At 46.7% G+C, this 27,381-nt stretch overlaps 1 protein-coding gene across 1 annotated transcript in view; it reads left to right on the plus strand.

Annotated features, from left to right (window-relative positions):
* The window catches only part of LOC141124056 (proteinase-activated receptor 1-like), an 84,691-nt gene that overhangs the window by 32,008 nt on the left and 25,302 nt on the right, over nucleotides 1-27,381 (plus strand). The window contains exon 5 of the mRNA XM_073612139.1: nucleotides 7,935-7,952. Coding sequence (XP_073468240.1) covers nucleotides 7,935-7,952 — 18 coding nt within the window. The remainder of the gene's footprint in view (nucleotides 1-7,934; nucleotides 7,953-27,381) is intronic.

Below are 27,381 nucleotides of genomic sequence, written 5' to 3' on the forward strand. Positions count from 1 at the left end.
AGTATGTAAAAGGACAAAGTTGTTGACAAGTCCAATAATTAAAAAAAGTCCCACAATGTACATCCCCATCCATGGTGGCATCTAGCATTGTTTATCCACCTCAATCGTGATGCCCATCACCCACTGAAAGACAAAGTCACCCACCAAGACGTGTCTCCATCATTCTCATGTCTTCCACCAAATGACCGGGTGATTGGAAATACATCAAGAATATAAAAGCACGAGATCCCTCCAACATTCCACACCAAACCCTTATCTGAGCATGCAGCCTGGCTGGCCAGAGAAGGTGGGGGAGGAGCGGATAGATACGTACAATTTGCTTCGTTCCGAGTATAAATTCGGACAAATTTTTGGTTATTCTGAGACTTGGATTTATCCGAATCTCCAAATGAAAAGGTAACAAACTTTGTTGAAATTCATTGAATTTAGTTTTGTATATTCGTTTTCTAATGAATTACACATTTTCAGAAAGATTTGAATTCTGTGTGAAGAATAGCTGGTTCTTATGGAGGGGGCAGGAAGATGGCCGCCGCACCCCTAACAACCGACGACTCATCAGCTGTCAGCGGGCTTCCCCCACTGAGAGCTGAATGTAAACAAAAGAATGCTGGTAATGAAAATTGATAAAATAAAACAGTGTGGGGTCCCCGCCCAATCCATACCAGGCCCTGTGGGTCTGGTATGAATTTTAAGGGGAACCCCATGCCAAAATGTAAAAAAAAAATGATGTGGGGCCCCCCAAAACCCATAGCAGACCCTTATTCGAGCATGCAGCCTGGTAGGCAAGGAAAGAGATGAGCGAGCATCCCTGAGCCATATTATTATTATTATTATTATAGGAGATTTATATAGCGCCAACAGTTTACACAGCGCTTTACAATGTATAAGGGGGACAACACAATTACAGTACAGTTCAATACAAAAGGGACAGGAGGGCATATCAGGCCACATGCTCTCAACGTGATGCCCACCACACCACCGGATGCCCACAACATCATCTGGTGAGCCTCGTCCCTTTGTTGTTTAAGAACTGTTGAACGGTGGAGCGGCAGACGGCGGGAGCCTTCATCGGGTGCAGAACTTTTTTGGTTTTTTTTCGAGTCGGCGGTAGTGGTGGGCATCGTGATTGACGTTGGACATTTTACTTCGGGGGACGTTATTTTGGGGGATTATTTTGTTTTTTAATGACGGAATTGTCAAAAACTGTCTCAGTGTTTTTTTTTACTTTTTACACTTCTTTGGTGAATGAGTAGGGGTACTATGTACCCCTACTCATTCACATGGGGGGGTGGATCTGGGGGTCCCCTTGTTAAAGGGGGCTTCCAGATTCTGATAAGGCACCCCACAACCACCGGGACAGGGTTGTGGGGAACAAGCCCTTGCCCCTATTCAACATGGGGACAAGTTGCTTTGGGGGAGGCAGAGTCCCCTGGTCCTAAAGCACCCCCCCCTATGTTGAGGGCATGTGGCCTGGTATGGTTCAGGAGGGGGGGGCACTCACATGTCCCCCCCCCCTTTTTTCTGGCCTGCTGGGCTGCATGCTCCTATAAGGGTCTGGTATGGACTGGGGGGACCCCACACTGTTTTTTTTTTTTTCTGCACTTTTCAATGCCGGTGTTCTATTGAGTAGCGCATCCCCGTCAGAAAATGGCTCCGCATGCGCAGATTGTCAGAGATGTTATTCGACGTTCTGCAAAGGGAGACTGTAATCGTCGGTGTGTTGCACTATTACATTCTCTCTTTGCAGATCATTGCATAATGCCTCAGACTATCTGCGCACGTGCAGTGTTGACGTCACACCAGTTGATCGACATATCCTGAGGCATTATCCTACAGGTTGCACTTTTCAATAGAGCACCGGCATTCTTTTGTTTACATTTCAGCTGTCAGAGGGGGAAGTTCGCTGACACCCGAAGAGTCATCGGTTGTCAAGGACTCGGCGGCCGGCTTCCTGGCTCCTTAACCACTCGCCGAGTGCTACAGGGTAGACATGCTGAGCAGAATCATGTGTGTGTGAGTGTGTGTGTGTATATATATATATATATATTGTGGCAGAGCAAGGCTCTGTCCCTATGGAAATGGGGTTAAAGTAGACACAGAGTCTGCATATTGGCTGAGTGCAGAGCTACAGAGTGTAAATTTGAAATGGAGAAAACTGCTCTGGCAGTTTTCTCCAGGTTTTGCTAGTTCCTTATGGGGCTCTGTAATTTGGAGATCCTTCAGAGTCTTGGGTGGGACGGGATCTCCAACCCTGTGTCCGGGTCTTGTGGACAGCCAGCAGGGTGTGTGCCCAGGTGCACACAGCCCATATAACGAGGGACTGGTGAGAGCAGAAAGTGTGGAGGAAGGTGAAGTTGGAGCAGTGGCTGCTAGTAAGTGTCTCTGTGTGAGAACAGATGCTGTGTGCATTGAAGGGCTTCAAAGCTATGTGCGTCCAAGGAGCCAGATGCTGTGTGCGTTGAAGGGCTTCAAAGCTGTGTGCGTCCAGGGAGCCAGAAGCTGTGTGCATTGAAGGGCTGTAAAGCTGTGTGCGTCAAAGGAGCCAGAAGCTGTGTGCATTGAAGCTCTTGAAACTGTGTGTGACCAAGGAGCCTAAGACTGTGTGCAACCAAGCAGCTTGTTTGAGGGGCCTGTTCCCTATAGCAGCAATACTGCTGAAGAGTAGCCAGGTGGGCTAGCCTTTTCATTTGGATTTTCTATTGTATTTACTTGCTGAAGTTTGGACCCCTGCGTGGGATTCCTGGATGGACTTTTGTTGTTTTTTTCCTTTAATAAACGTGGGCTACCAGGCCCTTAACTATAAATGCCTCTCTGATGTGGACTCACTGCACTAAAACGCATCTATCCACTTGAGCTGAACAATCCCCAATGTCACAAGTGGTGGAGAATGCGGGCATGTAGACGGTTGAATCTAGGTCCTTGCTCCATGGTGAGTCGCATCAGGAACTACTGCTAGCTGTGTGTGGCAGCCAGGCGAACAGCATTGCACAGAAGTTTGATGGACTGTGTTGCATGCAGGTTGTGTACCTGTGAAAGGAGAATCACATATTTATTCTCTCTGTGTTGCATGCAGGTTGTGTACCTGTGAAAGGAGAATCACATATTTTTTTTTTCTCTTTGCTATGAAGTGTGTTGCAAGTTGCTGTGTGTAAGACAGCAAGCATGGGGCGTTCAAAACAGAAAAAGGAAGCAATCCTTGCTGAAGCAAGGGAAAGGGTTCTATGGCTAGAGGGTATTTCACCACATGCCCCAGCCACGCCAGAGAATTTTTCCAAGTGTGAAATTTCTGTGACCTGGGGTAAATTAATCATGTCATCCCCAGTTGAAAAGGAAGTGAAAGAAGTTTCCCCTGGCAACAGGAAGCCAGGTGGACAACAGCGTGTGAAAAAGAGGAATATGGTCATCTGTGGAAGCAATGTCCAGGCCAACAGGGATGTCGGGGATCCAAGGAGTCTGTCTGCTGATGGTCATGACCAGTGGTATCCCTTGGCAACAGAGAGCCAGTCATTAAGGAGATTCCAAGAAAGTAAAGTTCAGCTACCAGTACCGTGCTTGGAATGTGGTCAAGTGGGGCATGGAATTTTTACTTGCCCAAGGTTCTGGAACAACGCTGAAGAGTTTGGAAAGGCTGCAGTGTCGTCCTGTGGCCACACAGAGGAAGTAGCTGGTATGGATGCAGCTGAGAGACGGCGCACTCAAGTGAAGGGTATGATGCCAGCCACTGAAAATGGTAAGACTGTTTCAGTTTGTGGGACTGAACTTAGTGACATGGGAGTGTGTCCAGCGGGAAGATCCGCAGTGCAAATGGACATAGACTTGCTGCAGTGTGCTACCCGGAGCAGTGGGGAGGCACATGGCGAAGCCCAGCTGACAGCAAGTTTAAAGACTCAAATGGACATGGGGACTATGCATGTGCCTGCTATAATCCAACAGAGTGCTGGAGAGGTTAAAGTAGGGGTGACCAAAACTGTTCTTGTGCCATGTTCCCTAGTGACAGGTGCTGCAGAGTTGCCCAGGGAAACTTCAGAGGAGCTTGCAGTGATGGAGCGGAGAGTTTCCCAGGTCAGCTATGGAGCTGCCCAAGGAGGAAAGAGTTCCCCTTTAAAGATAGAGGGTGATGTGAGGAGAGGCTCACATGCTGTGGTTGGTAATAGACAATCCACAAAAGTAGCAGTTATGTCTATACGTAATGAAAATTCTGATGGTTATGCTGACAAATGTGTTACTGTTGGCAAATGTGATGGTATTGGTGATAATGACATTGAAAAATGTGTTCCCTTTAATGTCATGTCTGAAAATGTTGCAAATGTGTTCACTGACAATGATGGGAGTAGGATATCTCCTGTGACAACCAGAAGCGCAGGCTTGTCCATGGAAGTCTCATGGGGTCTCCATGTGTTGGAGCCAGAGGTGTTCCAGGATGGCTGTGGTGCTACTCTGGTGAAACAAAGGAAGACTGAGTCACACAGTGAGAGTGTGCGGGCGCAGCCCCACAACCCTAAGTGTAACCTAGGTGTCAAGGGGTTAATTCAGCCAGCAAAAGCTGAAAGTGCAGAGCTGTGTGTGTCAGTAGCGCCCCCAGAGCAGGTAGGGCAAAAGCATGTATTACAGCCTACCTTGTCAGATGATGTGTCAACCCAAGGGGATATGTATAGAAATGACACAGGTGATGTTTTGGCTAGTGAATCCCAGGTTCCTGTGGGGCCTTCTAGAGTAAGTGATGGAACCACAATAGACTGGGATAATTGGTATGAAAATGCAATTGCAATATTAAATAATGTGGTGGACAGAACACCTGCTATGCCCAATGGAGGGATTGCAGATCGGCTGGTGCTCAAGGACACGTTTGTCCCTGCGAAGGTTATTGCCCTCCATTCTGAAGGAACTGTTCAGGGTGCTGGCATAGCAGATGTGTTGTCCACAGCCCAACAGCTCGGGTGTCAAGGTGACAATGTGACTTGTAATGACCTGCAGTGGCTCACTGACACTGGTGCAGAAGGGTTAAGTGTGAGACATGTGTCTGACAGCGCTCCAGGGGAGCAACAGGCTGTGATGAGGGGTACCTCCAAGGAGTTGGAGGTCTCTTCAAATGTCTCAAACTCAAAAGCTGCAGTGGATGAGCCCCTCCATGTCTTGGACAGGGAAAAAGACCTTAGAAAGGTCTGGTATTTAGACATGGGATGTTTAGAGATGACAGAGACCTTATTTGAAATGCTGGAGTTGGTAAAAACGCACTCATTGTACACTTGGGTGTCTCCACCGCAGTCGGACCAGGTGGTGCTGCGTAGTACCAATGGGTGGAGCCAGGTGGTACAGACTGTGCTGGGAAGTCTTGATCTACAATGGTATTGGTGGGGCCAATGCTTATTAACAGTGTGGCAAATAGTCTTAAGGTTCTCTGAGAGGGTGCTCCCAGTTACTGAGTGGTATGGAAGGCGCCCAGGAGAACTGTTGGAGACATCAAAGGTCTCTCCGGCTGGTGTAGTGACTATAAACATCTCTGCTGGTGTGGTCCGAGGTGCGGCTGAGCAGTGGTCAATAGAGGGCGTGGATACTGTTTCACCCGCTAAACCTCATGAGAAGGTAGGGCCCAAAATAGACGCAGCACTAGCAGAGATGCTTTCTATCACTCAGAAAGAGGTACAACTTAAAGTACCCGGAGACACTGTAAAGGAAAGTGCTAATGTTGGTTGCTGCAACAATGTAATGTGTACATCAGAAAGGAGTAGTTTGTGCTTGGATCAGTGTCATTTGTTAGATCAGTTACCCATGGAGTGTTGGACAACAGGTGAGGTGAAGCTGTGCTATGGACCCTTGGGGTGTAATCGCTTGCCTGTGTTTTGTCCCTCCTCAGGTCTGGTCCTAACAAGTACTGAGATAGATGGCACTGATTGTGTTCGACAGGATGTCATTGAAATGTATGATCTGCTAATGTTTGGTGCTGTTAAAATTGATGTGGTTGCCGTGGGTAACCAGAGAGAGTTTTTTGAACCTGAAAAACCTGTGGTGAAAGATAAAACTGACGTCTGTAAGCTGAAAGGTAGGATCAGGGAAGGCAGAGTTCTCCCAAGAGAGGAGAGTATGCTCAGGAACCCCAAGAGAAGAAAGGGAAGGCAGAGTATAAGGAATTATAGGACCCTGTCAAGATCCAAGGTGGGACGTACCTGGAAGCACACCCGAAAAAAGGGTTGGGCCTACGTGGCTAATGGCCAGCACAGAGGTGTCCCAACTGCTATGGTGGGTGCAGGTGTTTCTCCCTCCGGATCGAAACAAGAGGGGGGGGTATGTGGCAGAGCAAGGCTCTGTCCCTATGGAAATGGGGTTAAAGTAGACACAGAGTCTGCATATTGGCTGAGTGCAGAGCTACAGAGTGTAAATTTGAAATGGAGAAAACTGCTCTGGCAGTTTTCTCCAGGTTTTGCTAGTTCCTTATGGGGCTCTGTAATTTGGAGATCCTTCAGAGTCTTGGGTGGGACGGGATCTCCAACCCTGTGTCCGGGTCTTGTGGACAGCCAGCAGGGTGTGTGCCCAGGTGCACACAGCCCATATAACGAGGGACTGGTGAGAGCAGAAAGTGTGGAGGAAGGTGAAGTTGGAGCAGTGGCTGCTAGTAAGTGTCTCTGTGTGAGAACAGATGCTGTGTGCATTGAAGGGCTTCAAAGCTATGTGCGTCCAAGGAGCCAGATGCTGTGTGCGTTGAAGGGCTTCAAAGCTGTGTGCGTCCAGGGAGCCAGAAGCTGTGTGCATTGAAGGGCTGTAAAGCTGTGTGCGTCAAAGGAGCCAGAAGCTGTGTGCATTGAAGCTCTTGAAACTGTGTGTGACCAAGGAGCCTAAGACTGTGTGCAACCAAGCAGCTTGTTTGAGGGGCCTGTTCCCTATAGCAGCAATACTGCTGAAGAGTAGCCAGGTGGGCTAGCCTTTTCATTTGGATTTTCTATTGTATTTACTTGCTGAAGTTTGGACCCCTGCGTGGGATTCCTGGATGGACTTTTGTTGTTTTTTTCCTTTAATAAACGTGGGCTACCAGGCCCTTAACTATAAATGCCTCTCTGATGTGGACTCACTGCACTAAAACGCATCTATCCACTTGAGCTGAACAATCCCCAATGTCACAATATATATATATATATATATATATATATATATATATATATATGTGATTCTGGGTATTGAGGGGGGCGCACTGGTGATTTTACACAGCGGGAACTGATCGTTGGGTCCCGTGGCCCCCGATGTCCACCGGCACACGCTGATCGTTCTGTACACAGGCAGAACGTCTGTCTGTCTATGTAAACAAGGCAGATTGCTGTTCTGACAGTACAGAAGGTGTGGATCCTGTGTTCCTGTAAAGTAGGGACACCAATCCATGCCTACCGCTAGTAAAAGCCCCTCCCCCACTACACTGAAACACATATTGAGCACACAATTAACCCTTTGATTGCACATGATGTTAAAAAAGCACATCCTGCCCTAGACCCTTAATCTGAGCAAAAAAAAATGTTAAGTAATAATAAAGACAAAGTTTTTGACAAAAAAAAAGGAATGTCCCACAATGTTGGAGCACATCCATCACGTCATTCAGCGCTGTTTATCCACCTCAATCATAATGCCCATCCCCCACTGAAAGAAATAAAATAGTCACCCACCAAGACGTGTCTAGATGGTTCTCATGTCTTCCACCAAATGACGGGGTGAGTGGAAATCCACACTGATATAGATGGTCCTCAGATTATACAACAAATCAGAGCTATGAACACCATAAGGGCCTCATTGACAAAAATCATATCTTCTATCATGTGACCACAGTGAGCTGAGATCTGATTGGTTGCTGGGGCTCAGGTCACATGGTACATCCTCATTACTCTGTATAAAGTAACTTTTATATCAATGGAAGATCAAACCTAACTCTGTGTCTTCTCTTCTCTTATTATCAGGTCCCAAGAACTATCCAGGTGAGGAGATTAATTATTAGAAGTCTTTTTATGTTTCCATCATTCTGTAACAAAATTGTAAATGAAAGTCTGATTGGATTTTAAGGGAGTGCCCCATACAAAAAAAAACATAAAAAATCATGACCATTTACCAGGGAATCCATCCCAGACCTTTAATCTGAGCAAAAATATGTAAAGTATGTAAAAGGACAAAGTTGTTGACAAATCCAATAATTAAAAAAAGTCCCACAATGTACATCCCCATCCATGGTGGCATCTAGCATTGTTTATCCACCTCAATCGTGATGCCCATCACCCACTGAAAGACAAAGTCACCCACCAAGACGTGTCTCCATCATTCTCATGTCTTCCACCAAATGACCGAGTGATTGGAAATACATCAAGAATATAAAAGCAGGAGATCCCTCCAACATTCCACACCAAACCCTTATCTGAGCATGCAGCCTGGCTGGCCAGAGAAGGTGGGGGAGGAGCGAATATATACGTGCAATTTGTTTCCATTCAATTCTGCCCTCATCTCCTGAGTGATAGCCAGGGCTTTTTTTTCTCAGTGAATGGGTGCCAAAAGTTAACTACGCCCCCACCGCAACCCTTCCCCTGAGACCCGGTGCCCCTCCCACTACCACATTCACCATTTGCCAAGACACTCCCACTGCACACCTAGATACTCCAAGTAGGCAGGCCACACTTTGAACTGCCAGGTGAAAGTGGTGGACTTATAGGTAAAAGAGGAAACTCAGAGGGCCTGGCCTGGCCCCATCAGATTCATAGATGTAGCAATATGGACTACAATTGCAACAAAGAGTTATTCCCTGTCCTATCTGTATATTATATTATCCCTCTAGTGCCCGGTGTTACCAAACTGACATCATATTTGTGAGCCTAGCCAAAGGGATTGTGGGATCGGTAGTTCCACCAGATGACTATCCCCCTGCATGACTATACACCCGGACAACATATCCCAGGGATCTTTGCTACCATCAGGGAGACTGCTGGGAAGGGATATAAAAGAAACCAGAGACCCGCCCCAGGGTCTCTTCTTCCCGGGCCTTATGTGTGAGGGATCTCCCCGTGCAGGGAGAGCGAGAGCACGGCCTACCACGTGGAGTAGAGGTCGACCGATATTTCGGCCGATATTTGGCTTTTTTTACTTAATCGGCATCGGCTGATTGTGCTGATAAAAGAAGCCGATAATAGCTTCAGCGGGACTTGCAAATGACTTCTGTAATTGAAGTCAATGCAAGTTGTCTGAAGTTTGTCTCTTCTCTCCTCCTCTGGGCAGCCAAGTCTGATAAGAAGATACATTTTATCTCTTTCAGGTTCTTTTATCAATAGACTGAACTCTGTGTGGAGAAGTTCTCAGTTTAACCATTTAAAGACTAAATCTTTTCTGACATTTGTTGCTTACAAGTAAAAATCCTGTATTTTCTGCTAGAAAATCACTTGGAACCCCCAAACATTATATATATTTTTTTTAGCAAAGACCCTAGGGAATAAAATAGAGGTTGTTGCAATATTTTATGTCACACGGTATTTGCGCAGCGGTCTTTCAAACGCAATTTTAAAAAAAAAAAATTTATGAAAAAAAAAAAAAATAAGCAGTAAAGTTAGCCCATTTTTTTTCGTCCAAAAGTTTTGATTACCTGTTTTTGTGTATTTAAGATATAGTTATTTTTTTTTTTCATCTAAATTATACATACAAGTGAACTAATTGGAGGTTTGTTTTGTTTAATAAATGTTTGAATGTAAAAAAATTTCTGTATTACTTAAGGTTGCCTTCACACTGGAGCGGGCATGCGTTGACGGTAAAACGCTGTTAGTTTTAGCGGCGCTTTACCGTCATTTTAGCGGCGCTATTCGGCTGCTAGCGGGGCGCTTATAACCCAGCTAGCAGCCGAGGAAGGGGTTGAATGCGCCCATGAAGCGCCACTGCCGAAACGCTTAGCAGGCGCTTCGGCAGCGGTGCGCATTCGTTTCAATGGGCAGGAGTGGTGGAGGAGGGGTATACACCGCTCCAAAGATGCTGCTTGCAGGACTTTTTTTTAACATCCTGCCAGCGCATCGCCTCAGTGTGGAAGCACTCGGGCTTTCACACTGAGACTGCAGTGGAGCCGTTTTACAGGCGCTATCTTTAGCCCAAAAGCGCCTGAAAAACGCCCCAGTGTGAAAGGGGTCTAACTGTTAGATTTTATGAGATGAAGGGGAAAAAAAAAAATCGGGCCAATATATCGGCCCAAAAAAATCGGCATCACATATTGGCCATCGGCCACCGCGATTTCTAAATATCGGCATCGGCATCGGCCAGAGAAAAACCCATATCGGTCGACCTCTAACGTGGGGTACAACATTCCTGCCCAAGTGAGAGGGGGTCCAGCACTGCCTGCTGTTCATTGGACATCTGACCAGCACCAACTTGACCATACAGCAACCCACTCTTCGTGTTCTGCATTCGGGTGATTGTCACAGGCAGGTCCGCAGCCAAGATGCCTATTCAGGAGTCGCTAGCTGGAAGGTGCTTGATTGGCCTGGTCATTGGTGAGCGGGCAATCGCCCACCTTTGCAAGTCCTATTTTGGTTGTTTACTGGGACACTGTGTACAGACAGTTTTACTTTTACTTCACTGCACTTCTATTCAAACACTTATATAGGCATCCTTAGCTGCAATAAGCGTAAGAGATACTACCACTCTGTTACTACAACTTATTGGATACAGTTAATGAGCTCCGACTACCGGTGAAGACCATCAGATCTGCAAGGGGGACATTCTGTCATTGCTGCTTAAAGGGCCCTTATACTATCCTTGCTTAGCTTCATCTCTCTTTAGGATAAAAGGTTAAACAGGCCTGCCTGGGTTTCTCTATGCTTAACTTTGCTTATCCTTTCAGGCTATGTTCAACTGGTACTCCATTGTATGTGTATGTGTATGTGTATGTGTGTGTGTGTGTGTGTGTATATATATATATATATATATATATATATATATATATATATATATAGTTTTCTGTTGTTGCTAACTGTCTTAACATTCTATTGAGCTTGTGCTGTTAACCAAAGCTCAGTTGAACCATTACCCTTATGGTACAACTATACTTTATCTGAAGCATTCCAGTAAACGTTAACGGAATATAAACATATTGAGTGTTGTCTTATTACTCAAAGGTGTTGCAAGGATGTCTGAACCCAGAGTGTCAGGTGGGTTGGGTTGGAACGTTCACAGGGTCATTGCGATGCAGGTAAATCAAAGCAGTCCTCAAGGGGGCCGTGCTACATATACAAGCCCGCCACTTTTACTCGACAGCTCAGAGTGTGGCCTACCTCCCCCCACCTTATGTGCATGGTTGAGCCATTGCGACCCCTTAAGCTCCGCCCATGCCCTCATATATACTTAGATATGGCCCTGGTAGAACACAGCAGTGGGAGCTGACACTGAAAGGTCAGAACCCAACAGAGTGAGGTGTGCAGCCAGTGTTGGAACGTTTCATCCACTGTACAGGTGGAGAGCTCCGTGTGCCCCGCTCTGATGGGAGAGTGCTGCACACTGTATAGAAGCCCTCTCCATACAGATGGGAGAGTACCATGTGTCTCACATTACTCCTCCAACCCCCTCTCCCCAACTCACAGAGAGCAGTTACTCAATGGGTGAAGGTGTACAGCACATCCCCACTCCAGTAGTCTCTATAACATTAATGAGGTAGTTCCGGATGTGGGTCAGTAGCAAGGATGATGTAATGTGATAGGGAGGCCACATTGGCATCATGGGGACCCCTCAAGCTTTGCCCAGGATGTCTGCACTCTTTATACCCCAATGATTACTCCAGGGGTACATTATCCGATGTTAAGTATGCTCTCTAATACCCCCTATGATTACCCTAGGTGGTAGATTATCCTACATTATTTTTGCAGCCCTGATACTCCTATATTTATTCCAGGGGGGTACACTGTGGATGGGGCATTAGTTAGGACCCTCGGCCATCTCTCTCCCCTTCATGTCTGCACTGATCTCGATTTGCTCAGGTTTGTCCGCTCAGCCCCAGCCACATGCATCCCGGACTTCTGTGAGCTGTCACAACCAGGAGCAGCACCAGGTTCGAGTGCCAGGAGAGAAAGAGGACTCAGTGAAGCTTACCCGGAGGTCAGCGGAAGGAAGACCAGGGTGAGGAGCAGGGAGAAGGGGCGTCACAGCCTGGACTGCTCCAATGCATTCATGAGGTTAATGAGGTACTATTAGATAAGCACCTGAACGACCGCAACATACAGGGATATGTAATGTAATACTGACACATAATCACACACATAGGTTGGACTTGATGGACTTGTCTCTTTTTTCAACCTCACCTACTATGTAACTATAGGTAGTTCCCTCAAGCTCCACCCATGGAGGCTGACACTTGTTCACACAGAAGCCGGGCTTCTGTACCAGGCTCTGTGTGTTCAAGGTACAGTAGTAGCGAGCAGTGGGGAAGGAGCTATCACCGGAGCTGGCAGAACTCTGGCTGTAAAAAAAGATGATAAGAAGTTGATAATGTTTGTGGGCAGCACAGGTGGAGGGCTCAAGGGGCAGCTGTTTTGGGCCCCACGACAATGACTGGAACAAGGGCAGCTGCCCCTTTTGCCCCATGTTAAAGACGGCCCTGGGTTTCCCCATCACAGTCCTCATATACTGTACATCAGGTGTCCCCATCACAGTCCCCTCTTACATCAGGTATCCCCATCATAGTGCCCATATACTGTACGTCAGTTGTCCCGAACACAGTCCCCTCTTACATCAGGTGTTCCCATCACAGTACACATATACTGTACATCAGGTGTTCCCATCATAGTGCCCATATACTGTACATCAGGTGTCTCCATCATAGTGCCCATATACTGTACATCAGGTGTCCCCATCATAGTGCCCATATACTGTACATCAGGTGTTCCCATCATAGTGCCCATATACTGTACATTAGGTGTTCCCATCATAGTGCCCATATACTGTACATCAGGTGTTCCCATCATAGTGCCCATATACTGTACATCAGGTGTTCCCATCATAGTGCCCATATACTGTACATCAGGTGTCCCCATCATAGTGCCCATATACTGTACATCAGGTGTTCCCATCATAGTGCCCATATACTGTACATCAGGTGTCCCCATCATAGTGCCCATATACTGTACATCAGGTGTTCCCATCATAGTGCCCATATACTGTACATCTGGTGTCCCCATCACAGTGACCATATACTGTACATCAGGTTTCTCCATCATAGTGCCCATATACTGTACATCAGGTGTCCCCATCACGGTCCCCTCTTACATCAGGTGTTCCATCACAGTACACATATACTGTACGTCAGGTGTCCAATCACAGTGACCATATACTGTACATCAGGTGTCCAATCACAGTGACCATATATACTGTACATCTGGTGTCCCCATCACAGTGCCCATATACTGTACATCAGGTGTCCAATCACAGTGACCATATACTGTACATCTGGTGTCCCCATCACAGTGCCCATATACTGTACATCAGGTGTCCAATCACAGTGACCATATACTGTACATCTGGTGTCCCCATCACAGTGCCCATATACTGTACATCAGGTGTCCAATCACAGTGCCCATATACTGTACATCAGGTGTCCAATCACAGTGCCCATATACTGTACATCAGGTGTCTCCATCACAGTGCCCCCCTTACATCAGGTTTCCCCATCACAGCTCCCCTTTACATCAGGTTCCCCCATCACAATGCCCCCCCCTTACATCAGGTTCCCACATCACAGCACCCCTTTACATCAAGTTCCCCCATCACAATGCCCCCCCTTACATCAGGTTCCCACATCACAGCACCCCTTTACATCAAGTTCCCCCATCACAATGCCCCCCTTACATCAGGTTTCTCCATCACAGTGCTCCCCTTTACATCAGGTTCCCCCATCACAGTGCTCCCCTTTACATCAGGTTCCCCCATCACAGCTCCCCTTTACATCAGGTTCCCCCATCACAGCTCCCCTTTACATCAGGTTCCTCCATCACAGCTCCCCTTTACATCAGGTTCCCACATCACAGCACCCCTTTACATCAAGTTCCCCCATCACAATGCCCCCCTTACATCAGGTTTCTCCATCACAATGCCCCCCTTTACATCAGGTTCCCCCATCACAGCTCCCCTTTACATCAGGTTCCCCCATCACAGCTCCCCTTTACATCAGGTTCCCCCATCACAGCTCCCTTTTACATCAGGTTCCCTCATCACAGCTCCCTTTTACATCAGGTTCCCTCATCACAGCTCCCTTTTACATCAGGTTCCCTCATCACAGCTCCCCTTTACATCAGGTTCCCCCATACATTAGGTTGCTCCATCACAGTGTACAGTGTCACCATAAATTAGGTTCCCCCCCCATAACAGTGTCCCTAAACATCAGGTTCCCTTATATATCAGAGTTGTGCACCCCCACCCCTTCACCCTTTTTACTCACCGATGCTTTTCCCACCTGCAATGAAAGGAGCTTCTCCTTCCTCTCCGTTGCTGATACTGAGGTGAGTTCTCAATAGCAGCGCCGTCTGTCTTACTCCCCCTACAGGATGGAGGAGAAAGCTTAATCCTCTCTAACAGAAGCCTGAGCAGCTCCTTCTGACAGGAGTGACATTGCAGTTACTTCTGTTAGAGAGGAGGGGCAGGAGTGGCCAACTCACCAGGGCACCCACGCCAACACAGCGTCTGCCTCCACTGGTCCCGTCCCTGATCATGGGCCCACCACCATCTACCTGGGGCCCTTAGGCAGTGCCCAGGTGTGCCTGCTCATTAAGATGGCCCTGCTCTCATGGAGCCTTAGCTGACCTGTTATCCCTGTCAACCCCAGATCCATACCTTTTCTCCCCTTCTTCCATTACTTGTCTAACTTTCTCTTGTTTACTAGAACATTGATGTGTAATCCTCTGGATTTGCTTGGCCCTAGTTCTCTCCCGGGCCAAGGCTGGGGTGAGCCATCCAATCGTCAGTACTCTACCTTCTTATACCTCTATTTTAGCTATTAGGTTGCTTATTGCTGTCACTTGATGGACTATATTAGTTCATAAGTCCATTGACCTTGTGTGTTGGATTGTTATTTGCTCTGACATGTTAACAAACCTGGATATTGTACCTCTCCCTGTGTGGAACCATTCTTTATATACAATAGCTGTTATTTTACATATGACGGCTAGGGATGAGCCGAACACCCCCCCCGGTTCGGTTTGCACCAGAACCTGCGAACGGATCAAAAGTTCGCACGAACGTTAGAACCCCATTGACGTCTATGGGACTTGAATGTTCGAAATCAAAAGTGCTCATTTTAAAGGCTAATTTGCATGGTATTGTCCTAAAAAGGGTTTGGGGACCCGGGTCCTACCCCAGGGGACATGTATCAATGCAAAAAAAACTTTTAAAAACGGCCGTTTTTTCGGGAGCAGTGATTTTAATGATGCTTAAAGTAAAAAAAAAAAGTGAAATATTCCTTTTAAATATCGTACCTGGGGGGTGTCTATAGTATGCCTGTAAAGTGGCGCATGTTTCCCGTGTTTAGAACAGTCCCTGCACCAAATGTCATTTTTAAAGGAAAAAATCTCATTTAAAACTGCTTGCGGGTTTAATGTAATGTCGGGTCCTGGCAATATGGATGAAAATCAGTGAGACAAACGGCATGGGTACCCCCCAGTCCATTACCAGGCCCTTTGGGTCTTGTATGGATATTAAGGGGAACCCTGCACCCAAATTAAAATAAGGAAAGGTGTGGGGCCACCAGGCCCTATATACTCTGAACAGCAGTATACAGGCGGTGCAAACAAGACAGGGACTGTAGGTTTGTTGTTAAAGAGGAGTTCCACCCAGGGGCTCCATTAAAAAAAAAAAATAAATAAAAGTCAGCAGCTACAAATACTGCAGCTGCTGACTTTTAATTGGACACTCACCTGTCCCTGGGTCCAGCGATGCGGGGGATTGAAGCCCCGCTCGTCCCCCCCTCCGCTCGTTGGCGCCGGCATTTCAACTGTGGGCGCCGGGCTGTGGCTTCACAGCCTGGTACCCACTATGCTTGCACGAGCGTCACCGTGCGCCGTGATTGGCCGCTCAATCACCTGGGACCTGTAATGGGTCCCAGATGATTGACAGGAGGGAGGGAGCAGAGCTGAGCCCTTCCTGTGCCTGGGGGGAAGTTACATAGTTACATAGTTACATAGTAGGTGAGGTTGAAAAAAGACACAAGTCCATCAAGTCCAACCTATGTGTGTGATTATGTGTCAGTATTACCTTACATATCCCTGTATATTGCGGTCATTCAGGTGATTATCTAATAGTTTCTTGAAGCTATCAATGCTCCCCGCTGAGACCACCGCCTGTGGAAGGGAATTCCACATCCTTGCCGCTCTTACAGTAAAGAACCCTCTACGTAGTTTAAGGTTAAACCTCTTTTCTTCTAATTGTAATGAGTGGCCACGAGTCTTATTAAACTCTCTTCTGCGAAAAAGTTTTATCCCTATTGTGGGGTCACCAGTCCGGTATTTATACAGTGAAATCATATCCCCTCTCAAGCGTCTCTTCTCCAGAGAGAATAAGTTCAGAGCTCACAACCTTTCCTCATAACTAAGATCCTCCAGACCCTTTATTAGCTTTGTTGCCCTTCTTTGTAGTCGCTCCATTTCCAGTACATCCTTCCTGAGGACTGGTGCCCAGAACTGGACAGCATACTCCAGGTGCGGCCGGACCAGAGTCTTGTAGAGCGGGAGAATTATCGTTTTATCTCTGGAGTTGATCCCTTTTTAATGCCAATATTCTGTTTGCTTTATTAGCAGCAGCTTGACATTGCATGCCATTGCTGAGCCTATCATCTACTAGGACCCCCAGGTCCTTTTCCATCCTAGATCCCCCCAGAGGTTCTCCCCCCCAGTGTATAGATTGCATTCATATTTTTGACACCCAAATGCATTATTTTACATTTTTCTACATTGAACCTCATTTGCCATGTAGTCGCCCCTCCCCCATTAATTTGTTCAGGTCTTCTTGCAAGGTTTCCACATCCTGCGGAGAAGTTATTGCCCTGCTTAGCTTAGTATTGTCTGCAAATACAGAGATTGAACTGTTTATCCCATCCTCCAGATCGTTTATGAACAAATTAAATAGGATTGGTCCCAGCACAGAACCCTGGGGGACCCCACTACCCACCCCTGACCATTCTGAGTACTCCCCATTTATCACCACCCTCTGAACTCGCCCTTGTAGCCAGTTTTCAATCCATGTACTCACCCTATGGTCCATGCCAACGCACCTTATTTTGTACAGTAAACGTTTATGGGGAACTGTGTCAAATGCTTTTGCAAAATCCAGATACACCACGTCTACAGGCCTTCCTTTATCTAGATGGCAACTCACCTCCTCATAGAAGGTTAATAGATTGGTTTGGCAAGAACGATTCTTCATGAATCCATGCTGATTACTGCTAATGATATCATTCTTATTACTAAAATCTTGTATATAGTCCCTTATCATCCCCTCCAAGAGTTTACATATTATTGATGTTAGGCTAACTGGTCTGTAATTCCCAGGGATGTTTTTTGGGCCCTTTTTAAATATTGGTGCTACATTGGCTTTTCTCCAATCACCTGGTACCATTCCAGTCAATAGACTGTCTGTAAAAATTAGGAACAACGGTCTGGCACCAGCCCAGGCAAAGGAATAGGCAGACTACGAGGGACCACCTAGCAACAGGCATTTAGAGGTAAGTAAAAAAAAAAAAATATTCAAATGTTTTTTTGTTTTGTTTTTTTACAATTTTTCAGGTATTTTTGTTTTTTTGGGTGGAACCCCACTTTAAGTAGAATCTGTTTGTAATTTTGAACTGGTACATTTTTAACGTGTTTAGCTCCAGCCAAAAAATCTATTTTAAGCTTTTTGGAAAACATAGGGAAGGGTTATCACCCCTGTGACATTTGTTTTGCTGTCTGTGCTCCTCTTCAGAAGATTTCACCTCACTTTTTGTCCCAATGACAAATGTTTTTTGAAAATTTGGGGTTTTTAGTGAAACAAGGATTGGTGATAAAGCATCAGTGGAAAGGAGAAAAGTTTTTCCCATAATAACTCTTACAGGAGAGAATTTCCCTTCCTAGGGGTAGATTTCATCTCACTTCCTGTTGTCTCCTTCCGTTTGTAAGTAGGAGTCATTTGTAAGTTAGATGTTTGAAAGCAGGGTCCTGCCCTATATACTCAGCAGAAATTTGGGCCTTAGGTGTTGTTGTGGCCACAACACTGTAAGCCCTCACAGGGCCCTGCTGTGAAATATTAGATCAAGAATTGTAATTACATGTCCCTGTTGAACAGGGGCAGAAAAATTGGGCCTTAGGCACTGTTGCTGGTGCTAGAACACTGCAACCCCTCACAGATACTCTAGTTGGAGCGCAGGAATGAGCCCTGCTGCAAAGTATTGCATCAAAAATTTTAATTATACGCCCCTGTTAAACAGGGGCTGAAAATTCGGGCTTTGGCCACTGGTGGCAGTGCCCAGAACCAAAAATGTTCTTACAAGCTATCAGCATGAAAATTGAGGAGGTAGAGGATAATCACTCAGCATCAGCACAGGCAGTCTTGAAATCTTGAAGGGATCTCACATTAAAAAAAACCATCAGCATCAGGTGCTTGGTAGCTGGTGTTCCAAGACTGATTCATTTTTATGAAGATCAGTCGATCGACCGAGTCGGTGGACAAACGCACCCTGTGATCGGTTACAAAGCTTCCAGCAGCACTGAATGTGCGTTCCGAAAGAACGCTGGATGCAGGACAGGCCAGTAGCTCAATTGCATACTGTGCAAGCTCTGGCCAGAGATCCATCCTCAAGACCCAGTAACCCAGAGGATTTTCGGTGGGAAAGGTGTCCATGTCTGATCTTGCCCCTAGGTATTCCTGCACCATGTAAAACAGGCGCTGGCGATGGTTGATGGAACCGATCATACCTTGGGGCTGTGGACTAAAAAATTGTCTGAACGCATCGGTCAGACGGCCACCTTCTCCACTGCTCCTTCTTTGACTGACCGAAGCCTCAGCAACACGTTGTCCAGAAACAGGAGTTTGTAACCTCCCAGTCTCTGGGAACACGTTGCACAGACCTTTCTGCAAGGCCTCCCGAAGACGTTTCATCCTCTGCTCCCTCTGCAACGGCAAGATAAGGTCCGCAACCTTACCCTTGTAACGTGGATCAAGGAGGGTTGCCAGCCAATAATCATCCCTCCCCTTGATACCACAAATACGAGGATCCTTCCGCAGGCTTTACAGGTTCAGGGAGGCCATGCAGCGTAGGTTTGCTGAGGCATTTGGTCCAGAGTCCTCTGGGTCCCTAAGGACGACATGATCTGCAGCCACCTCCTCCCAGCCACGTACAAGTCCATGGGTTTCTTTGGACTGTAAATGATCTCTTGAAGACTGCTACTGATGCTCAGTGGCAGGCTCCACCTCCATGCTGACACAATCCTCCTCCTCCTTTTACTGTGTGATCAGCAGGCACGCAGGAACATTGTCCGGATAAAGGAGGCTTTGAGAGGTAAGGAAGTCCTCCTCTTCCTGCCTCTGTTCTGCCTCAAGTGCCCTGTCCATTATTCCACACAGTGTGTGCTCCAATAGGTGGACAAGAGGGACAGTGTCACTGATGCATGCACTGTCACTGCTCACCATCCTCGTGGCCTCCTCAAATGGTGACAGGACAGTGCATGCATCCCTGATCATAGCCCACTGGCGTGGGGAAAAAAAAACAAGCTCCCCTGACCCTGTCCTGGTGCCATAGTCGCACAGGTACTCATTGATGGCCCTCTGCTGCATGTGCAGCCGCTGCAGCATGGCCAGTGTTGAGTTCCACTTGGTGGGCATGTCAGATTAGGCAGTTCTTGGGCAGGGTTAATTCCTTTTGGAGGTCAGCCAGCTGCGCACTGGCATTATATGACCGGCGGAAATGCACACAGACTTTCCTGACCTGCCTCAGGACATTCTGTAAGCCCGTGTACCTGCCCAAGAACCATGGCACCACCAAGTTAAGGACATGAGCCAAACAGGGCACATGGGTCAGTTGTCTCTGTCGGAGGGTGAAGAGGAGGTTGGTGCCATCATCGAAAACCACCATACCTGCCTTAAGCACCTCTGAACCTGCCTCTGCAGAGCTGACAGGATCTCTGCCCCATTGTGGCTCCTATCCCCCAAGCACACCAGCTCAAGCAACGCATGGCATCTTTTTGCCTGGGTGCTTGCGTAGCCCCTTGAACGCCTACGGAGCACCGCTGGTTCCGAGGACAAATCAGTACAGGAAGAGGCCATGGAGGAAGAAGAAGAGGAGGGGGTGGAGGATAGAGGTGTGGAAGAATTACCACTAGTAGAATTTTGGAGGCGTGGTGGCGGAACAACCTCCAACACTACTGCACCCTGTCCTACATACTTCCCAGCTGCCAGAAGAGTCACCCAGTGTACGGTGAAAGATAGGTAATGTCTCTGTCCATGCCTGATGGACCATGAGTCAGCGGTAATATGCACCTTACCGCCCTGTCCAGGGAGGCCAAGACATTGACTTCCACATGCCGGTAGAGAGCCGGAAGGGGGCAGAGTCTACCAACTGAAAAGGCAGCAGTTGAAGTGCTAGCAATTTAGCCAAGCTAGCATTCAACCGCTGGGTGTGTGGATGGCTGGGAGCGAACTTCTTTTGGCAGTGCAGCAGCTGGGGCAGGGAAATTTGCCTGGTACAATCTGACATTGTTCTACCGATAGCAGATTGCCTGCAAGTACTTGGCTGTGACACACCTAAATCTACAACTTCATTCCTCTCAGTGCAGGTTTCATAGAGAACTGAAGGTATAGTGGGGTTGGAGATCCCAGCTGATGAGGAGCATGGAGAGGTCTGCTTTGTTCTTTGGTGTATGTCTTTTAGGTACGCTTGCCAACGAACTGCATGCCAGGTCGACATATGTCTGGTCAAGCATGTGGTGCCCAAGAGGGTGATGTTTTGGACACGCGAGATACGCTTGAGACATATGTTGCAAATGGCAGCGGTGGGATCTGATGCACTCGTCTCAAAAAAGGCCCACACCAAAGAACTTTTGGAATAACGCGCAGAGACAGCAGCACCCTGCACATGCGGAGCTCTGCGGTGTGATGCAGTCGGTGTGCTGCCCTTAAGCTGGTCCCTGGAGGGCATCCTGCCTCATTGGAGATGTGCCTCCTCCTCCTCCTCTCACCTATCAGGCACCCACATGGAGTCAGTGACCTCATCATCCCCTCCCTCCTCATCACTGGAGAAAACCTGGCAGTATGCTGCAGCTGTGGGAACATGACTGCCAGATTGCTGTCCTTCTTGAGCACCCCCTCTGTCCGTGCTCATGTTACTGCCTTCTTCTAGCTGGGTACCATCATCTGAGCCTTCAAAATGCTGGGCATCCTCCTGGAGCATGTACCCAACACTGTGGTCAAACAGTTTGGGGGACTCCTCAGGAGGACATGGTGAGGCTAGGGAAGGAGTCACTGATGCCATTGAGCCGAGGGAAGAGGCCGCATTGGCAGCTGCTTTGCCAGACAAAGTACCCTGAGCCTGGGTGAGAGAGGATGAGGAGGATGAGGACGGCTTGGTCATGCACTCTACCAAGTCTTCCGCATGTTGCGGCTCAACACGGCCAGCTGACGAAAAAAAGGACAAGCGTGTCCCACGGCCACGTGCTGATGAGGATGCACCGTCTCCACAACCAGCACTGTTGCCTCTAGACACAGAGCCTGCTTGCCCTCTTTTATTGGCTTGTGACTGTCTGCCTCTCCTTGTTGGCCTTCCAGACTTACTAATGGCCTGCAATGAGATGTAGCTGCACTAAGCTGGGATGTATATATATACTGATACTGCAGCTAGCAGAATCAACTGCCTGCCTGTAGTATTATTAGTATGAGAACACCAGCAATTGTCTTCAGATAGCTTTAGGTGCACACTGTGCAGAGGACACAGTACACTAACTGTAAATACTGCAGCTGCCTACCTGTGGTACTAATAGGATCAGAAGAACACCACCAATTTTCTTCAGGTAGCTGTAAATACTGTAAAAACACCTGCCTGCCTGTCAGTAGGAAGAGAATAACAGGAACGGATCTAGCTAAGCTGAATACAGTATATATATATACAGGGCTTTTTTTCTCAGAAAATGTGCTGGAACTCACTCTCCCCAGCCAACGCCCCACCCCAACCACACCCACAACCCCGCCCCCGCCCCCACCACACCCACAACCGCACCCCCAGCCACACTTTCCTTTTAGAGGTGAAAATTACGCGGTTGCCAAATAGTGGGTGTGATTGAGGCTCAGAACTGAGTATCGCAGAAGGTTCAGGAAATGAAGGAAACAGGAAGGAAACACACAGAGTACAGGACTCAGGAGTATGTATTGTGCAGTGCAGAGAAGTGCATATCATACAGGGTGCAGTAGCCATAAACATGTACAGTAAACAACATGAAAAGGTACAGTATGTACCATACAGCACAGCATAGAGACTTTGATCAGGAGTATGTATTGTACACTGTACATACATTATCTGAGGCAAATGATACACTCTCCTAACCACTACCCCTGTATACTGTGCTATACATTATATAATCATGACCCCTGTTCTCTATATACTAGGCTGTTATATACTTCTGACCACTGCACTCTGTCAGTTGTGTTGTACCCTACATACTCCTGACTGCTGAAAAGGGATGAGCTTCTTGTTCGAGTCGAACCCATGTTCGACTCGAACATCGTCTGTTCGCCCGTTCGCTGAATTGCAAACGATATGGGCCGTTCGCGCCAAATTTGTGTGGCGCGTCACAGCCCATAATTCACTGCGGCATCGCAGTGCATTGCTGGCTGATCATTGGCCAATCACATCGCCGTCTGCAGAGAGAGCTGTAATTGGCCAAAGCCAGGGTGGCTTTCGCCAATTATGGCTCAGGGAGTTTAGTACACGCCCCACACTATATAAGGCCGCCTGCACGGCGGCCCTGTGTAGTGTGTTCCGGCATGCTTAGAGACAGAGACAGTGTAATTTCATTTGAGTTAGCTAGATTAGGCAGGACAGTCAGTCAGTTAGCTGCACTTACAGTGTATTGTGTATATATATATATATATGCATCCCAGGTGTTGTGTGTGTGTGTGTATATATATATATATATATATATATACACTGTATTCAGTTTAGCTAGATCCGTTCCTGTTATCTTCCTACTGACAGGCAGGCTTGTCTTGTTACAGTATTTACAGCTACCTGAAGAAAATTACTGGTGTTCTTTTGATCCTATTAGTACCACAGTCAGGCAGCTAGACTATTTACAGTTAGTGCTGTGCATCCTGCTCAGTGTTCAGCTAAAGCTACAAGTTAGTGTAGTACACAGTGTTCAGCTATTGAACGCAGTGTTCAGCTATTCAGCGGGGAGCATTGATAGCTTCAAGAAACTATTAGATAATCACCTGAATGACCACAACATACAGGGATATACAATGTAATACTGACATATAATCACACACATAGGTTGGACTTGATGGACTTGTGTCTTTTTTTCAACCTCACCTACTATGTAACTATGTAACTATGTAACATTAGTGTAGTGCGACCTCTGCAAAGTGTTCAGCTAAAGCTACAAGTTAGTGTGGTGCGTCCTCTGAACAGTGTTCAGCTAAAGCTACAAGTTAGTGCAGTGCGTCCTCCTCACAGTGTTCAGCTAAAGCTACCTGTAGAAGGTTGGTGGTGTTTTCCTAAACCTATCACTACTGCAGGCAGCTAAATTATTTACACATTAGTGTAGTGTGACCTCTGCACAGTGTTAATCTAAAGCTACCTGTAGAAGATTGGTGGTGTTCTCATACTACAGGCAGGCAGTAGATTTTGCTAGCTGCAGTATCTATATATATATATATATATATATATATATATATATATATATATCAGCTTAGTGCAGCTACAGGCCATTAGTATGTCTGGAAAGCCAACAAGGAGAGGCAGACAGTCACAAGCCAATAAAAGAGGGCAAGCAGGCTCTGTGTCTAGAAGCAACAGTGCTGGTCGTGGAGACGGTGCATCCTCATCAGCACGTGGCCGTGGGACACGCTTGGCCTTTTTTTCGGCAGCTGGCCATGTTGAGCCGCAACATGCGGAAGACTTGGTCAAGTGGATGACCAAGCCGTCCTCATCCTCTCTCACCCAGGCTCAGGGTACTTTGTCTGGCAAAGTAGCTGCCAACGCGGCCTCTTCCCTCGGCTCAATGGCATCATAGTTACATAGTTACATAGTAGGTGAGGTTGAAAAAAGACACAAGTCCATCAAGTCCAACCTATGTGTGTGATTATGTGTCAGTATTACATTACATATCCCTGTATATTGTGGTCATTCAGGTGATTATCTAATAGTTTCTTGAAGCTATCAATGCTCCCCGCTGAGACCACCGCCTGTGGAAGGGAATTCCACATCCTTGCCGCTCTTACAGTAAAGAACCCTCTACGTAGTTTAAGGTTAAACCTCTTTTCTTCTAATTTTAATGAGTGGCCACGAGTCTTATTAAACTCTCTTCTGCGAAAAAGTTTTATCCCTATTGTGGGGTCACCAGTACAGTATTTGTAAATTGAAATCATATCCCCTCTCAAGCGTCTCTTCTCCAGAGAGAATAAGTTCAGTGCTCGCAACCTTTCCTCATAACTAAGATCCTCCAGACCCTTTATTAGCTTTGTTGCCCTTCTTTGTACTCGCTCCATTTCTAGTACATCCCTCCTGAGGACTGGTGCCCAGAACTGGACAGCATACTCCAGGTGCGGCCGGACCAGAGTCTTGTAGAGCGGGAGAATTATCGTATTATCTCTGCAGTTGATCCCCCTTTTAATGCATGCCAATATTCTTTTTGCTTTATTAGCAGCAGCTTGGCATTGCATGCCATTGCTGAGCCAATCATCCACTAGGACCCCCAGGTCCTTTTCCATCCTAGATTCCCCCAGAGGTTCTCCCCCCAGTCTATAGATTGCATTCATATTTTTGACACCCAAATGCATTATTTTACATTTTTCTACATTGAACCTCATTTGCCATGTAGTCGCCCACCCCATTAATTTGTTCAGGTCTTTTTGCAAGATTTCCACATCCTGCGGAGAAGTTATTGCCCTGCTTAGCTTAGTATCGTCTGCAAATACAGAGATTGAACTGTTTATCCCATCCTCCAGATCGTTTATGAACAAATTAAATAGGATTGGTCCCAGCACAGAACCCTGGGGAACCCCACTACCCACCCCTGACCATTCTGAGTACTCCCCATTTATCACCACCCTCTGAACTCGCCCTTGTAGCCAGTTTTCAATCCATGTACTCACCCTATGGTCCATGCCAACGCACCTTATTTTGTACAGTAAACGTTTATGGGGAACTGTGTCAAATGCTTTTGTAAAATCCAGATACACCACATCTACGGGCCTTCCTTTATCTAGATGGCAACTCACCTCCTCATAGAAGGTTAATAGATTGGTTTGGCAAGAACGATTCTTCATGAATCCATGCTGATTACTGCTAATGATATCATTCTTATTACTAAAATCTTGTATATAGTCCCTTATCATCCCCTCCAAGAGTTTACATAATATTGATGTTAGGCTAACTGGTCTGTAATTCCCAGGGATGTTTTTTGGGCCCTTTTTAAATATTGGTGCTACATTGGCTTTTCTCCAATCAGCTGGTACCATTCCAGTCAATAGACTGTCTGTAAAAATTAGGAACAACGGTCTGGCAATCACCTGACTGAGTTCCCTAAGTACCCTCGGATGCAAGCCATCTGGTCCCGGTGATTTATTAATGTTAAGTTTCTCAAGTCTAATTTTAATTCTGTCCTCTGTTAACCATGGAGGTGCTTCCTGTGTTGTGTCCTGAGGATAAACACTGCAGTTTTGGTTACTGAAGCCCCCCGATTCACTCGTGAAGACTGAGGAGAAGAATAAATTCAATACCTCTGCCATCTCCCCATCCTTTGTAACCAGATGTCCTTCCTCATTCTTTATGGGGCCAATATGGTCTGTCCTCCCTTTTTTACTGTTTACATACTTAAAGAATTTCTTGGGATTTTTTTTGCTCTCCTCCGCTATGTGTCTTTCATGTTCTATCTTAGCCATCCTAATTGCACCCTTACATTTCTTATTGCATTCTTTATAAATTCTGAATGCTGTGGATGATCCCTCAACCTTGTATTTTTTGAAGGCCTTCTCCTTTGCTTTTATATGCATTTTTACATTGGAGTTAAGCCATCCAGGATGTTTGTTCGCTCTTTTAAATTTATTACCCAATGGGATACATTGGCTAATGCCCTTATTTAATATGCTCTTAAAGCAAACCCATCTCTCTGTATTCTTTGTTCCTAATATTTTATCCCAATTTATGCCTTTTAGCCAGGTTTGTAGTTTAGGGAAGTTGGCTCTTTTGAAATTCAGTGTCTTTGTGTTCCCTTCATGTCTCCTATTTGTGTGATTTATACTGAAACTAATTGACCTGTGATCGCTGTTACCTAAATTGCCCCGTATTTCCACATCTGTGATCAGGTCTGTATTGTTGGTAATCAGTAGATCTAGTAATGTTTTATTTCTAGTTGGTGCGTCTACCATCTGACCCATAAAATTGTCCTGCAAGACATTAAGGAACTGGCGAGCCTTAAATGAATGCGCGGTTCCCTCCGCCCAGTCTATGTCTGGATAATTAAAATCCCCCATTATGATAACACTTCCCATCCTTGCTGCTAATCCAATTTGTGATAGGAGATCCGTCTCCACTTCCTCCCTCAGGTTAGGGGGCCTATAGCATACTCCCAGTATTATTTTCCCCTTAGCTTCATCCCTTTGGAGCTCTACCCATAAAGATTCCACCTCCTCCCTAGCCCCCTCAGTGATGTCATCTCTCACATTCACTTGTACATTATTCTTGATATATAGACATACCCCTCCCCCTTTTTTACCCTCTCTATCCTTGCGGTATAGGGTATACCCTTGAATGTTTGCCAGCCAATCATGAGAGCTGTTGAACCAGGTCTCTGAAATTCCAACAAAATCCAAATCCTCCTTGTACAACAGTATCTCTAGTTCACCCATCTTGTCCGCCAGGCTCCTGGCATTGGTGAACATGCCACATAGTTTAGACCGGTTTAAAAACCCCTCTTTGGCCATCTTCATTCCCAGCAGATCTGCACCCTCCTCATTTAGGTGCAGTCCTCATCAGTGACTCCTTCCCTAGCCCCACCATGTCCTCCTGAGGAGTCCCTCGAACTGTTTGACCACAGTGTTGGGTACATGCTCCAGGAGGATGCCCAGCGTTTAGAAGGCTCTGATGATGATACTGAGCTAGATGAAGGCAGTAACGTGAGCACGGACAGAGGGGGTGCCCAAGAAGGACAGCAATCTGGCAGTCAT

The sequence above is a fragment of the Aquarana catesbeiana genome, linkage group LG01 (genome assembly GCF_042186555.1).
Source record: "Aquarana catesbeiana isolate 2022-GZ linkage group LG01, ASM4218655v1, whole genome shotgun sequence".
NCBI lineage: Eukaryota > Metazoa > Chordata > Amphibia > Anura > Ranidae > Aquarana > Aquarana catesbeiana.